The following is a 14,876-nucleotide window of genomic DNA, read 5'->3' as shown; positions in this document are numbered from 1 at the left end:
TATGATCAATAAGTTATGACAGCATATGTTTTTACATTGCTTTAACTCATCAAAATTAGTTAATACATTTACAACTTTTTATGCAAGATTCAGCTCATTTGTGTAAGACAGTTTAATATAATTTAAGTTGAAATTACTTAAACATTCAAGTTGATTGTACTTAAAAGTTAGTTTTTTGTTCAATTATTTTATTTAAATTAAACCAATTATTTTTATTTAATCCAATTAATTAATTATTTTAATCAATTATTTTTTTTAAATAAAATGTAAATATTTATTATTTATTTATTTAAATAAAATTTTACTTATTTATTTTAAGCAATTAATTTATTTATATAAACCTAATTAAACCTAAACCTAATTTATTTAAATTTAATTTAAATTAAATTATTTTCATTTTAATCCACTTTATGCATATATATATATATATACACACACACACACACACACACACACACACACACATATATATACAGTATATATATGTATATATACTGTATATATATATATATATATATATATATATATATATATATATATATATATATACATATAGGCCTATATATAATTTATTCATTCAAATTAATAATTTTTTTTTTACATTTTTATTTTATTTTAATCAAATATAGTTAGTTACTTAAGTTAGTTTAATATTAATTTTATTATTTATTTATTTTTACACTTTTTTTTATAGTGTTTTTCTCTAAACGCTTCCACTGACCTCAGCACTGAAAATCGGACAAAACGACAAAGCTGTAGCTTAACGGCCTTAACGAGTGACAGAACTAAGTCAGTCTTTTTTTTATTTTTATATATTTATGTTTAATTCCAGAACAGAAATACCAGAATTCCTGGTGAAAAACTACAATACCCATCATCCTGCAAACCATCTCCACAAATCAGAATTGTAACAAAACCAGTCACGCCAAAAGAAGCGGCCACGTCCATGAAGCACTGCAAATAACATAATCATTTAAATTGTCACGTATTTAGAAACAATATAGGCTATTTGAAGTAGTTTGAGAGTGTAGTTTGCAATGCTTCATGGGAGTGGGCAGTTCTTTTGGGGCAATTTGCTTATTTCGATTCTCTGATTGGTGGAGAGGTTTCGCAGAATCGTGGGTAATGTAGTTTTTCACCAGGAATTCTACCATTAAACTTAAATATTTCCCCCTTCATGATAGCAACATTCTGTAACAAATGTACAAAGATAAATAAAAATATGGGATCATTAAGTGTCATTCTCGCCTGATTTTAATCTAATCAAATAAAATCATCTGACAAATGGCTAATCAACATGATCTGAGTTGTGTAGAAACACTGAAACACTGAGTTGTGTAGAAACACTGAAAAGTCAGAAAATCCCAAACAAATGTGTCCAATACGCTGGACGCTTGAATTAAGGAGGATATTATAAGCGTGTGTGTTTATTTAAGTGTGGTTTATGAACAAGATGTTCTTTATATGTCATGAATGCTCGACGAATGCGACCAAAACAATCCCTCGTGCTGTTATTGAGAGTGAAAGCGGCCAATCACCAGCGGCTATTCAAATGCCACGCCCATTAGTGCAAGTTTGAGCCAATCAGACACAGTTCTCGAGCAGTGGGCTCGTACCAAGCGAGACAGACGTTTTCTTTAACCAATAAGATTCTTCATGGCTCTATGACGTAGGCGCCTCACGTCAGCTTGTTTTGCTCAAACTGAATACTGTGCATGTCAGTAACTGGACGCTGTTAATCGAGCATGTAATAATAATGACCTTAAAAACAATAATTAAGTTGCCCAACATGTAATTTTCTTTGAAAGCAAAATTGCCACAGTTTATGGACATACACCAGACAAACGTCTTTTGAGTCGCTGCGGAGTGGGACGTTTTTAGGATGATCGAACCGATCCCAGAGTTCGGAACCGGAGAGAAGATTCGAAGACTCGGTTCCGATGGATCTCCGGATCTCCAGAGACTCTCCTGCGCTTCCTTCAACCAGGACACGACGTGAGCGCGCATATGAATCCTCTCGGGATCCGTATGTTCTTAAAAACTAGACGAGTTTCCCAAAACGGGTCTCGGTGATCATGGCGTTTTATTTGCACAGTTATTAGTCTATGTCATATCACAAACATGACATCTATCTAACCCTAACATCTATCTATCTATCTATCTATCTATCTATCTATCTATCTATCTATCTATCTATCTATCTATCTATCTATCTATCTATCTATCTGTATATCTGTATATCTATCTATCTGTTTTCATTCTATCTATCTATCTATCTATCTATCTATCTATCTATCTATCTATCTATATGTCTATCTATCTATCTATCTATCTATCTATCTATCTATCTATCTATCTGTCTGTATATCTGTCTGTCTGTCTGTCTGTCTGTATGTCTATCTATCTGTTTTCTATCTATCTATCTATCTGTCTGTCTGTCTGTCTGTCTGTATATCTGTCTGTATATCTATCTATCTGTTTTCATTCTATCTATCTATCTATCTATCTATCTATCTGTCTGTATATCTGTCTGTATATCTGTCTGTCTGTCTGTATATCTGTCTGTCTGTCTTCATTCTATCTATCTATCTATCTATCTGTATGTCTATCTATCTGTTTTCATTCTATCTATCTGTCTGTATATCTGTCTGTCTGTCTGTCTGTCTGTCTTCATTCTATCTATCTATCTATCTATCTGTCTGTCTGTCTGTCTGTCTGTCTGTCTGTCTGTATGTCTATCTATCTGTTTTCATTCTATCTATCTATCTATCTATCTATCTATCTATCTATCTATCTATCTATTCTGTTTATAGTAACAGCCATCTGTATATATATTCATAGTACATATCTATCTGTAAAATTCTGTTTATAGTAACAGCCATCTGTATATTATATTCAGTACATATCTATCTGTAAACATTCTGTTTATAGTAATAGCCATCTGTATATATTATATTCAGTACATATCTAGCTGTAAATTCTGTTCATAGTAATAGTTATCTGTATATTATATTCATAGGACAATCTATCTGTAAATTTTTGTTTATAATAGTATTCAACTCTATATTTATTCAGTACATATCCATGTTCTGCACTTATGGAACCACTGTATATCCTGCACTTGCTGCTATTGCACTTCTGGTTAGACCTAAACTGCATTTCGTTGCCTTGTACCTGTACTTGTGTAATGACAATAAAGTTGAATCTAATCTAATCTAATCTATCTGTATATCTGTCTGTCTGTATATCTGTCTGTCTGTCTTCATTCTATCTCTCTTTGTCTCTCTCTCTCCCTCTCTCCCTCTCTCTCTCTCTCACTCTCTCTCCCTCTCTCTCTCACTCTCTCTCCCTCTCTCTCTCTCTCTCTCTCTCTCTCTCTCAGGTCTTTGGCTGTCGGTGGTAAGAATGGCTACCGGCTGTTCTCTCTGTCTTCTGTTGACAGAATGGATTGCATTCATCAAGGAGGTAAATATAAAACTGCTTTAAAATTGCATCCCAAACATTTGTCCACAGAGCCATTGATGTCCCAGATATGTGATTCCTGCAGGATTCTGGGAAGTTTGTAAAATAAACAGAAGCGAGGCAAGGGTCAGGTCAGGTCAGGTCACCTCAGACCCGAAACATCAAGTGTTCAAACAAGTGTTCATCACAGCCAGAGATACATGAATCGTGGTTCTGCAACCCAGTCAAATCTGGAGGGTTCATATTTTGAACATATACTTATTTTTATTTCTGCTACTGTCCACGTTTGAAAATAATATGACAGTCATCAAATCTTATATTTCCTCCCTTGCCGAGCCTCAAAGCCATACATTCATAAATCTCTCTATCATGATTTATTTTGATTAATTGTACACGGCTGTTTTGAAATAATAAAACAATCATATCCGTGTTATTTAAGAATCTATGAGATACTATTATAGTTTTTATTAATATTTGGAATAATTTTACATTTTTTATTGTGTGTGTGTTTGAGTGTGTGTTTGAGTGTGTGTGTGTATATATCGGTATATACTATATATATAAGAGAGCTGTCAAGTCGATTAATCACATAAGTTTGTGTATATATAATATATGTGTGTGTATTTACATATATGTATATTATATTAATCACGATTAATCAATTTGACAGCACTAATTAAAAAATTTTAAATCATGTTTTATCAATTTGGTTGTTACTGTCATTTAATACATTTTATATTTGTAATATGTCGAAAAAGTTTTTATTCATTATTTTTATTTAACATGTTATTTTATTTCAGTTCATTTCTATTTATTTATTTAAAGTAATGATAAAATGTCTTGGTTTTAGTTTGAGTGAACCATAATAACACAGAACCGTATAGATAAAATGTATTTGGAAACGTTAAGGTTGTCAAACATCTGCTTCCGTAAATGGATTCATTTAATAGCAAAAGCCACATAATTGAATATTTTGTATCTAAGTGCGATGCCATTCAATCACTTTACATATTCTGTGTAATGTTGAATCTCAGTGTGTAACGCTGTATGCGGTCACTGCACGTGTCTTGTGTGTGTGTGTGTGTGTGTGATCAGAGGAGAGCCCGGACGTGTGTGTTGCGGAGCGGCTCTTCTCCAGCAGTCTGATGGTGATCGTGAGCAGATCTACACCGTTCAGGATGAACATCTACCACTTCAAGAAGGGCACAGAGATCTGTAACTACAGCTACTCCAGCAACATCCTCGCCGTCAGACTCAACCGTCAGGTGCAGCACTCGTTACACTCAACACACAGACCATTATCATACCATATCATTACACTCTTTTATTCAACAGAGACACATTCAAAGTGAGAGTAAAGACACTTATAATGATTTCAGGTTTCAAATAAATGCTGTTCTTTTGAGCTTTCTATTCGTCAAAACATCCTGAAACATAAAATGTATCACGATTTCCTGTTTTTAACACTGATCATAATATAAAATGTTTCTTGAGCATCAAATCATCATATTAGAATGATTTGTGAAGGATCATGTGACACTGAAGACTGGAGTAATGATGCTGAACATTCAGCTTTGATCACAGGAATAAATTACACTTCACTGTATATTCACATAGAAAACAGATGATTTACATTGTAGTAATATATCACAATTTTTCTGCATTTTTCATCAAATAAATGCATTTTCTCGAGTATTCCAAACGTTTATATTTCCTTCTTTCAGAGACTCGTGGTTTGTTTGGAGGAGGCTCTGTACATCCATAATATCAAGGACATGAAGCTCCTGAAGTCCGTCCTCAACACGCCACCGAACCCCAAAGGTGAAGCGTTAAAACTGCACACAGCTCAAGTACACCTCTTGAGTTATTACCGTAATCACACCTAAAAACCTGCTTTTTTAATGCTTTCCATCTGTCAGGTCTCTGCGCTTTATCTGTCAATCATTCCAACTCATACCTGGCCTATCCCGGGAGCTTCACCGCGGGAGAAATCACTCTGTATGATGCTGTGAATCTGGTAAGTACGGAAGCGTGTTTACGCCACAGAGTGAAAAATAAAAAAGGTAATTCAGACTTTTTATAGATGAGATATACAGTATAAAGTCGCAATTGCAAGTTATAAAATCACAATTCGGAGAAAAAAATTCTGTCTTTTTTTCCTTAGTATTGGACTTTATGGCTCGCAATTCTGTGAAAAGATGGCAGAATTGCGAGAAAATTATTTTTATAGATTATTAAAATCAACTTAACACGCAATTCTGACTTTATAACACGCAATTGCAACTTTATATCTCACAATTCTGACTTTATATCTTGCAATTCTGACTTTATAACACGCAATTCTGACTTTATAACATGCAATTGCAAGTCTATTTCTCGCAATTCTAACTTTATAACACGCAATTACAACTTTATATCTCGCAATTCTGACTTTATATCTTGCAATTCTGACTTTATATGTTGCAATTCTGACTTTATAACACGCAATTCTGACTTTATATCTCACAATTCTGACTTTATATCACACAATTCTGACTTTATAACACACAATTCTGACTTTATATCACACAATTCTGACTTTATATCACACAATTCTGACTTTATATCACACAATTCTGACTTTATATCACACAATTCTGACTTTATAACACACAATTCTGACTTTATATCTCACAATTCTGACTTTATAACACACAATTCTGACTTTATATCACACAATTCTGACTTTATAACACACAATTCTGACTTTATAACACACAATTCTGACTTTATATCACACAATTCTGACTTTATATCACACAATTCTGACTTTATATCACACAATTCTGACTTTATATCACACAATTCTGACTTTATATCACACAATTCTGACTTTATAACACACAATTCTGACTTTATAACACACAATTCTGACTTTATATCACACAATTCTGACTTTATAACACACAATTCTGACTTTATATCTCACAATTCTGACTTTATATCACACAATTCTGACTTTATATCACACAATTCTGACTTTATATCACACAATTCTGACTTTATAACACACAATTCTGACTTTATAACACACAATTCTGACTTTATAACACAATTCTGACTTTATAACACACAATTCTGACTTTATATCACACAATTCTGACTTTATAACACAATTCTGACTTTATAACACACAATTCTGACTTTATAACACAATTCTGACTTTATAACACACAATTCTGACTTTATAACACACAATTCTGACTTTATAACACAATTCTGACTTTATAACACACTATTGCGACTTTATATCACACAATTCTGACTTTATAACACACAATTCTGACTTTATAACACACTATTGCGACTTTATAACACACAATTCTGACTTTATAACACACAATTCTGACTTTATAACACACAATTCTGACTTTATAACACAATTCTGACTTTATAACACACTATTGCGACTTTATATCACACAATTCTGACTTTATAACACACTATTGCGACTTTATATCACACAATTCTGACTTTATAACACGCAATTCTGACTTTATAACACGCAATTCTGACTTTATAACACACTATTGCGACTTTATATCTCACAATTCTGACTTTATAACGCAATTCTGACTTTATATCATGCAATTCTGACTTTATAACATGCAATTGCACGTTTATTTCTCGAAATTCTAACTTTATAACACGCAATTACAACTTTATATCTCGCAATTCTGACTTTATATCTTGCAATTCTGAGAAATAAAGACAGAATTGCGAGATGTAAACTCCACTTGGGTTATTTCAGAGGCAGGTGACTGTGATCTCGGCTCATGCCAGTCATGTGGCCGCCGTCTCTTTCAGCGCTTCAGGAACCAGTCTGGCCAGTGCTTCTGAAAAAGTGAGTCTGAGTAGGTTGTTTTCTCAAATATTCTCCATCTCATTATTCTCACCATGTTCTGACTGTGTAATAACCCAGGGCACTGTTATACGAGTCTTCAGCATTCCTGACGGAGACAAACTGTTTGAGTTTCGCAGAGGGTTGAAGAGGTAAGAGATTATTTATATAGTGCTTTTCACAATACATATTGTTTCAAAATGCTATATATAGTCTGACTATGTATAAATATATTCATATACCTTAACAATTGATGGGTGTTTGTTCAACTACAAGCACTTTAACTGTATATACCAGGGGTTGATTTTTATTTAAAATAACTCATGACTTTTTGCTCTTTTTCTCATATTAAGACTCAAATGTCCTACAATGCCTTCATAATTTAATTCTGCTACTCTCAAAAATTTAGAGAGAAAATTACAAATGTATTTTTAGGGCCATCAAAAAAAAAAATATATATATATATATATATATATATATATATATATATATATATATATTAATTTCATTATTTAGATATATATAGCAATGAAAAAAATGTTAATGAAACATTTTTGAAAAAATACTTTTTGTTTATTTAATTTAATTTAATTGACAATTTTTTAAATGACAATACAAAAGTAATCAGAATTTGAAAGCAGTGTTAGATTTTGCTGTCTTAAAAATGTCAAACTGTATATTTTTCCTCAAACAGTATAAATGACATGTATAATTATAGCTTCCATAAAGTTTTGGGAAGGATCACTAAATTCGGGGGTCCAATTAAAAAAAATTAAAAAAAATCTGGTATAGATATTAATGTATAATGATATTAATACACTTTAGATCTTAACATTTAAAATGGCATTTCCAATCAAGCTGTAATTTTGACAAATTAAGCAATGTGTGAAAATATGTAATTGTGCTTGTGCATAAACTGTAATACAGATGAGTTGGCTATTTAATCGCAAAAGTGTTCGAATGCTACACTTCATTGAAACATTTTAAATGGAAAAATCACTGCGAGTGTGAAAAGACTGTGTTTTATGATGTGTTCAGGTACGTCAGCATCAGTTCCCTGTCGTTCAGTGCCGACGCACAGTTCCTATGTGCCTCCAGTAACACAGAGACTGTTCATATCTTCAAACTGGAGCATCATAGTCCCAGGTACATACAACATCCAATCACAAAACATGTATACTGCATCACAGATGATGTGCATTAATACAGTAGAGCTTCACGATTAATTGCTAAAAGATCGTGAGCTCGATTCAAACACCCACGCAAACTTATTCCTGTATGACAGCGATTCAGCTCTGTCTTTTAAAGCTTTGACAAGTCCGATCACAGTGAACATTCAGATCTGTGTTCTGAGCCAGAGAGAGCCGTTGTCATGTATCGGTACAGGCTTTTAAACCACACAGTATCATTATTTCTGTATCATTATTGAGTATAATCACTCAAATTATCACGGAAGTACTGGAATAAAAGTTTATACTTAAGATATAAACACTGACTGATGTCTATCATGTGATCAAAATTAGGGCAAATCACCTTTTGAAAGTAACTTGATGCTTAAAATAACGATAGTATCAGTTACATCGTTACACCAGTAGGTGGCGACAAGTGACTGTTAAAAATCTGTCATTGAATCATTCATTCAAGAGATTCGTTCAAAAATGCTGATTCATCCAGTAATGAAACATTTGAAGGATTTATGAGTCATTGAATCATTCATTCAAGAGATTTGTTCAAAAATGCTGATTCATCCTGTAATGAAACAAGTGGAGTCTTTATGAGTGCGTCACTGAATCATTCATTCAAGAGATTCGTTCAAAAACGCTGATTCATCCAGTAATGAAACAAGTGAAGTCTTTATGAGTGAGTTATTGAATCATTCATTCAAGAGATTCGTTCAAAAACGCTGATTCATCCAGTAATGAAACAAGTGAAGGATTTATGAGTGAGTCATTGAATCATTCATTCAAGAGATTCGTTCAAAAACGCTGATTCATCCAGTAATGAAACAAGTGAAGGATTTATGAGTCATTGAATCATTCATTCAAGAGATTTGTTTAAAAACGCTGATTCATCCAGTAATGAAACAAGTGAAGTCTTTATGAGTGAGTCATTGAATCATTCATTCAAGAGATTCGTTCAAAAACGTTGATTCATCCAGTAATGAAACAAGTGAAGTCTTTATGAGTGAGTCATTGAATCATTCATTCAAGAGATTCGTTCAAAAACGCTGATTCATCCAGTAATGAAACAAGTGGAGTCTTTATGAGCGAGTCATTGAATCATTCATTCAAGAGATTTGTTCAAAAACGCTGATTCATCCAGTAATGAAACAAGTGGAGTCTTTATGAGTGAGTTATTGAATCATTCATTCAAAAGATTCGTTCAGAAATGCTGATTCATCCAGTAATGAAACAAGTGGAGTATTTATGAGCGAGTCATTGAATCATTCATTCAAGAGATTCGTTTAAAAAACGCTGATTTATCCAGTAATGAAACAAGTGGAGTATTTATGAGCGAGTCATTGAATCATGCAGTCAAGAGATTTGTTCAAAAACGCTGATTCATCCAGTAATGAAACAAGTGAAGTCTTTATGAGCAGGTCATTGAATCATTCATTCAAGAGATTTGTTCAAAAACGCTGATTCATCCCGTAATGAAACAAGTGAAGTCTTTATGAGCGAGTCATTGAATCATTCATTCAAGAGATTCATTCAAAAACGCTGATTCATCCAGTAATGAAACAAGTGGAGTATTTATGAGCGAGTCATTGAATCATTCATTCAAGAGATTCGTTCAAAAACGCTGATTCATCCAGTAATGAAACAAGTGGAGTCTTTATGAGTGAGTCATTGAATCATTCATTCAAAAGATTTGTTCAGAAATGCTGATTCATCCAGTAATGAAACAAGTGGAGTCTTTATGAGTGAGTTATTGAATCATTCATTCAAAAGATTCGTTCAGAAATGCTGATTCATCCAGTAATGAAACAAGTGGAGTATTTATGAGCGAGTCATTGAATCATTCATTCAAGAGATTCGTTCAAAAACGCTGATTCATCCAGTAATGAAACAAGTGGAGTCTTTATGAGCGAGTCATTGAATCATTCATTCAAGAGATTTGTTCAAAAACGCTGATTCATCCAGTAATGAAACAAGTGGAGTCTTTATGAGTGAGTTATTGAATCATTCATTCAAAAGATTCGTTCAGAAATGCTGATTCATCCAGTAATGAAACAAGTGGAGTATTTATGAGCGAGTCATTGAATCATTCATTCAAGAGATTCGTTTAAAAAACGCTGATTTATCCAGTAATGAAACAAGTGGAGTATTTATGAGCGAGTCATTGAATCATGCAGTCAAGAGATTTGTTCAAAAACGCTGATTCATCCAGTAATGAAACAAGTGAAGTCTTTATGAGCAGGTCATTGAATCATTCATTCAAGAGATTCGTTCAAAAACGCTGATTCATCCCGTAATGAAACAAGTGAAGTCTTTATGAGCGAGTCATTGAATCATTCATTCAAGAGATTCATTCAAAAACGCTGATTCATCCAGTAATGAAACAAGTGAAGGATTTATGAGTCATTGAATCATTCATTCAAGAGATTCGTTCAAAAACGCTGATTCATCCAGTAATGAAACAAGTGGAGTCTTTATGAGTGAGTCATTGAATCATTCATTCAAAAGATTTGTTCAGAAATGCTGATTCATCCAGTAATGAAACAAGTGGAGTCTTTATGAGTGAGTTATTGAATCATTCATTCAAAAGATTCGTTCAGAAATGCTGATTCATCCAGTAATGAAACAAGTGGAGTATTTATGAGCGAGTCATTGAATCATTCATTCAAGAGATTCATTTAAAAAACGCTGATTTATCCAGTAATGAAACAATTGAAGGATTCATGAGTCATTGAATCATTCATTCAAAAGATTTGTTCAAAAACACTGATTCGTCCAGTAATGAAACAAGTGAAGGATTTAGGAGTGAGTCATTGAATCATTCATTCAAGAGATTCGTTCAAAAACGCTGATTCATCCAGTAATGAAACAAGTGGAGTCTTTATGAGTGAGTCATTGAATCATTCATTCAAGAGATTCATTCAAAAACGCTGATTCATCCAGTAATGAAACAAGTGAAGTAATTCAAATTAATTACATTTTTACATTATATATTTCATATTAACATTTTGTCTAGTAAGTTATATGTTATTTTGTTTAGTTGTACTCAGAATCGCGGGAGAATTGTGCTCTCTATATTAAACGAAAACATCATGATTGTCAAAAGTTAAAAGAGCAGTGTAATGGACTTCCACGCTGGTTATTGTCATGTGTGTTCTCATGATTCTCAGCACGGATTCTCCCTCCTGGTCTGGATATATGGGGAAGATGTTGTCTGCCGCCAGCTCTCTCCTGCCCTCTCAGGTGTCGGACATGATGCATCAGGACAGAGCGTTTGCTAGCGTCCACCTCAGCGCGGCAGGCACGAGGAACATATCCGCTCTCTCCATGTGAGTCCCAAACACGTCCCGTAAGAGATGTGGAGATGTGGAAGCTCCTGAATGTTGTTGTCTGTGCCGATAGGATCCAGAAGGTTCCTCGTCTTCTGGTTGCTTCATTAGATGGTCATCTCTACATCTACAACCTCGATCTGCAGGAAGGAGGAGACTGTCGTTTAGTCAAGAAGCACCGGTGAGCCAGAGGATCACACATCAGTCACTGGGTTCAAAAATCATGAATGTGTATTATTTACACAATAAATCATAAAATATAACATTGATTTAGTTTTTTTTGTCCAGTTTTATTTCTGATAAGCCATAACATATATAACTGATTTAATTTTTTGGTTAAATTTGATACACAATAAGCCATAGAATATATAATTTATTTACATTTTCTGTCCAATTTTATTCACAATAAACCATAAAATATATATATATAAAAAAAAAAAAATCTTTCCAATTTAATACACAATAAACCATAAAATATATAGCTGATTTACAGTTTTTGTTCAGTTTGATTCACAATAAACCATAAAATGTATAATTAATTTACAGTTTTTGGTCCAGTTTGATTTCTGATAAGCCATAACATATATAACTGATTTTATTTTTTTGTTCAGTTTGATACACAATAAACCATATTAATTAATTAATGTTTATTAATATTAATGTGTTATAAATTTATATTTATAAAATGTATTTAAAGTTTTTGTCCAATTTTTATTTACAATAAACCATAAAATATAGAACTGATTTACAGTTTTTGTCCAATTTGATTCACACTATACCATAAATTATATAATTAACTTGTTTTTTTGTCAAATTTTATTCACAATAAACCACAAAATATATAATTTATTTACATTTGTTCTCCAATTTTATTCACAATAAACCCTAAAATATATTTTTTTCTTTTACATTGTTTGTCCAATTTGATTCACAATAAACCATAATATGAATAATTGATTTACAGATTTTGTTCAATTTGATTCACAATAAACCATAAAATGTACAATTGATTTAGTTTTTCGTCCAATTTGATTCACAATAAATCATGAAATATAAAATGTATTTACATTTTTTTGTCCAATTTTATTCACAATAGAGTATAACATATGTAATTTATTTAGCTTTTTGTCTAATTTTATTCACAATAAACCATGAAATATAACATTTATTTACTATTTTGTCAAATTTGACACAAATTGCTGTTCTTGTCCATGTTTTAAAAAAACTTTGTATGTATTTAGTAATTTAATCAAAGGTGTGTGATTCAGTGAAACATATTCAACTGAAAATGAAACCTCTTGAGGCTCACTGAACATCAAATTCACACGTAAATATATTTGTGCCTTTGATTTGGTGAGCGGTCGATGGTCAGATCTCAAGCTGATTCTGCATGTCATTGTTCCCACAGACTGTATGAAAGTGCGGATGAAAGCCCAGCGGCGGCGGAGCCGGAGGCCGGAAGTTTATCCTACGCAGAAACTGTTTCCACGAACACCAATCAGGACTCTAGTTCCCTCACGGGTTCGTCCAATAGGAATATGTGACCCTGGATCTCAAAACCAGTCATGAGTCGCACGGGTATATCTGTGGCAATAGCCATTGTATGGGCCAAAATTATCGATTTTTATTTTATGCCAGAAATCATTAGGATATTAAGTAATGATCATGTTCCATGAAGATATTTTGTACATTTCTTTTTGTAAATTTTTTAATATATCAAAATTTTATTTTTGTGAGTGAATGCAGCAAAATCGTGACAAACTTTAAATAAATGACCAACTTTAAAGGAGATTTTCTCAATGTTTTGATTTTTTTGCCTCAGATTCCAGATTTTCAATAGTTGTATCTCGGCCAAATATTGTCCTATCCTAACAAACCACACATCAATGGAAAGCTTATTTATCCAGCTTTCATATGATATATACATCTCAATGTCAAAAAATGTACCCTTATGACTGGTTTTGTGGTCACATATATCAAATGTCTGGTTCTCACAGCACTTCCTGAAGACTGAAAGATAAATGATGATCCACTTTTCTTCCAGGCTACTCTGAGGATGGAGGAGTGAAGAGAGGAGAACTGATCCCAGATCATGAGTTTGCGGATGAATCGCTCCGTCTGGATGATGAACAGGAGTTTCCTCCGGTTAGCTTTCAGGACACCTGAAGGATGCAGATCACTCAGAAACATCATAAGACATGTTTATGGTTGAAATAAATAAGAGACATGAGTAATAAACACCATCAGATTCAGTGTTACCAGGCTAACCTTATACAAGTACAATCACACTTTAACTAGAGCAAATGTGTGTGTGCATTTGCCGATTCTAACTACAACTGTGAAATCATATTTTGCCACAGATGTCCGTATACATGCGTAATATATTATGATGAAGAACAATCCTTTTCACCTCGTCAGTGAACGCAGAACTGATATGCTTTCACTCGAAAGTCAGATTTAGAAATTTATTGTTTGAAATTTGTGTATAAAAGCAATTTACCTACAGTATTAGTAAGAGTAGCAAACCTTCTAATGAAATATTTATTAAATACAGCTTGTCGATGCATTGAGTTGACAGATTACAGTAGTTTTAGGGTTTATAGTTTCAAATTCCATAAAGATTTCACAAGATACGCAACAAATCCTCTTTCTCACTCTCAGGTCTTTTTAGTCAATAATAAAATAAAGCTGCCGAAATGAAAAGTAACTGTTTGTGTGTTTGTGTTGAGGAGGATGTGCTGGACATATAGAAATTAAACACAAGGGTTGCAGAAGTTATGTATAAAGAAGTTATGCAAAAATGTACTCATAATTTTGACTTCGTCGTGATTTTGACTTGAAATTATGACAAAAAAGTCATAATCGCATCATAATGAGAAAAGTCAAAATGATGAGATAAAAAGTTAAAATTGACTATCTGTCATAATTATTATAATAAAAATTAATAATTGTCACACTAAGTCATTCAGTGATTGTGACAAAAAGTTAAATATATTAAATAAAAAGTAAAACTTTTTGTCAAATAAA

General features: G+C 32.7%; 1 protein-coding gene across 3 annotated transcripts; it reads left to right on the top strand.

Annotated features, from left to right (window-relative positions):
* Positions 1 to 1,695: 1,695 nt before the first annotated feature.
* On the top strand, positions 1,696 to 14,548 carry LOC311306529 (WD repeat domain phosphoinositide-interacting protein 1). Of its 3 annotated transcripts, none has more exons than XM_084434978.1 (12): positions 1,696 to 1,995; positions 3,383 to 3,465; positions 4,558 to 4,727; positions 5,187 to 5,283; positions 5,382 to 5,479; positions 7,253 to 7,345; positions 7,424 to 7,494; positions 8,381 to 8,488; positions 11,691 to 11,849; positions 11,923 to 12,030; positions 13,258 to 13,370; positions 13,894 to 14,548. In XM_084434978.1, the coding sequence occupies exons 1-12, from the start codon at positions 1,883 to 1,885 to the stop codon at positions 14,013 to 14,015; spliced, it is 1,335 nt and encodes a 444-aa protein (XP_084291104.1). In that variant the 5' UTR covers positions 1,696 to 1,882; the 3' UTR covers positions 14,016 to 14,548. The 3 variants fall into 3 exon arrangements, with proteins under 3 accessions (XP_084291104.1, XP_084291105.1, XP_084291106.1); XM_084434979.1 differs by having other exon boundaries at positions 1,696 to 2,026; XM_084434980.1 differs by having other exon boundaries at positions 1,696 to 2,069.
* Positions 14,549 to 14,876: the final 328 nt, after the last annotated feature.

Source organism: Rutilus rutilus (genome assembly GCF_951802725.1).
Source record: "Rutilus rutilus genome assembly, chromosome: 16".
Taxonomy (NCBI): domain Eukaryota; kingdom Metazoa; phylum Chordata; class Actinopteri; order Cypriniformes; family Leuciscidae; genus Rutilus; species Rutilus rutilus.
The sequence above is the reverse complement of the archived record's forward strand: the minus strand, read 5'-3'. Positions and strand labels throughout refer to the sequence as shown.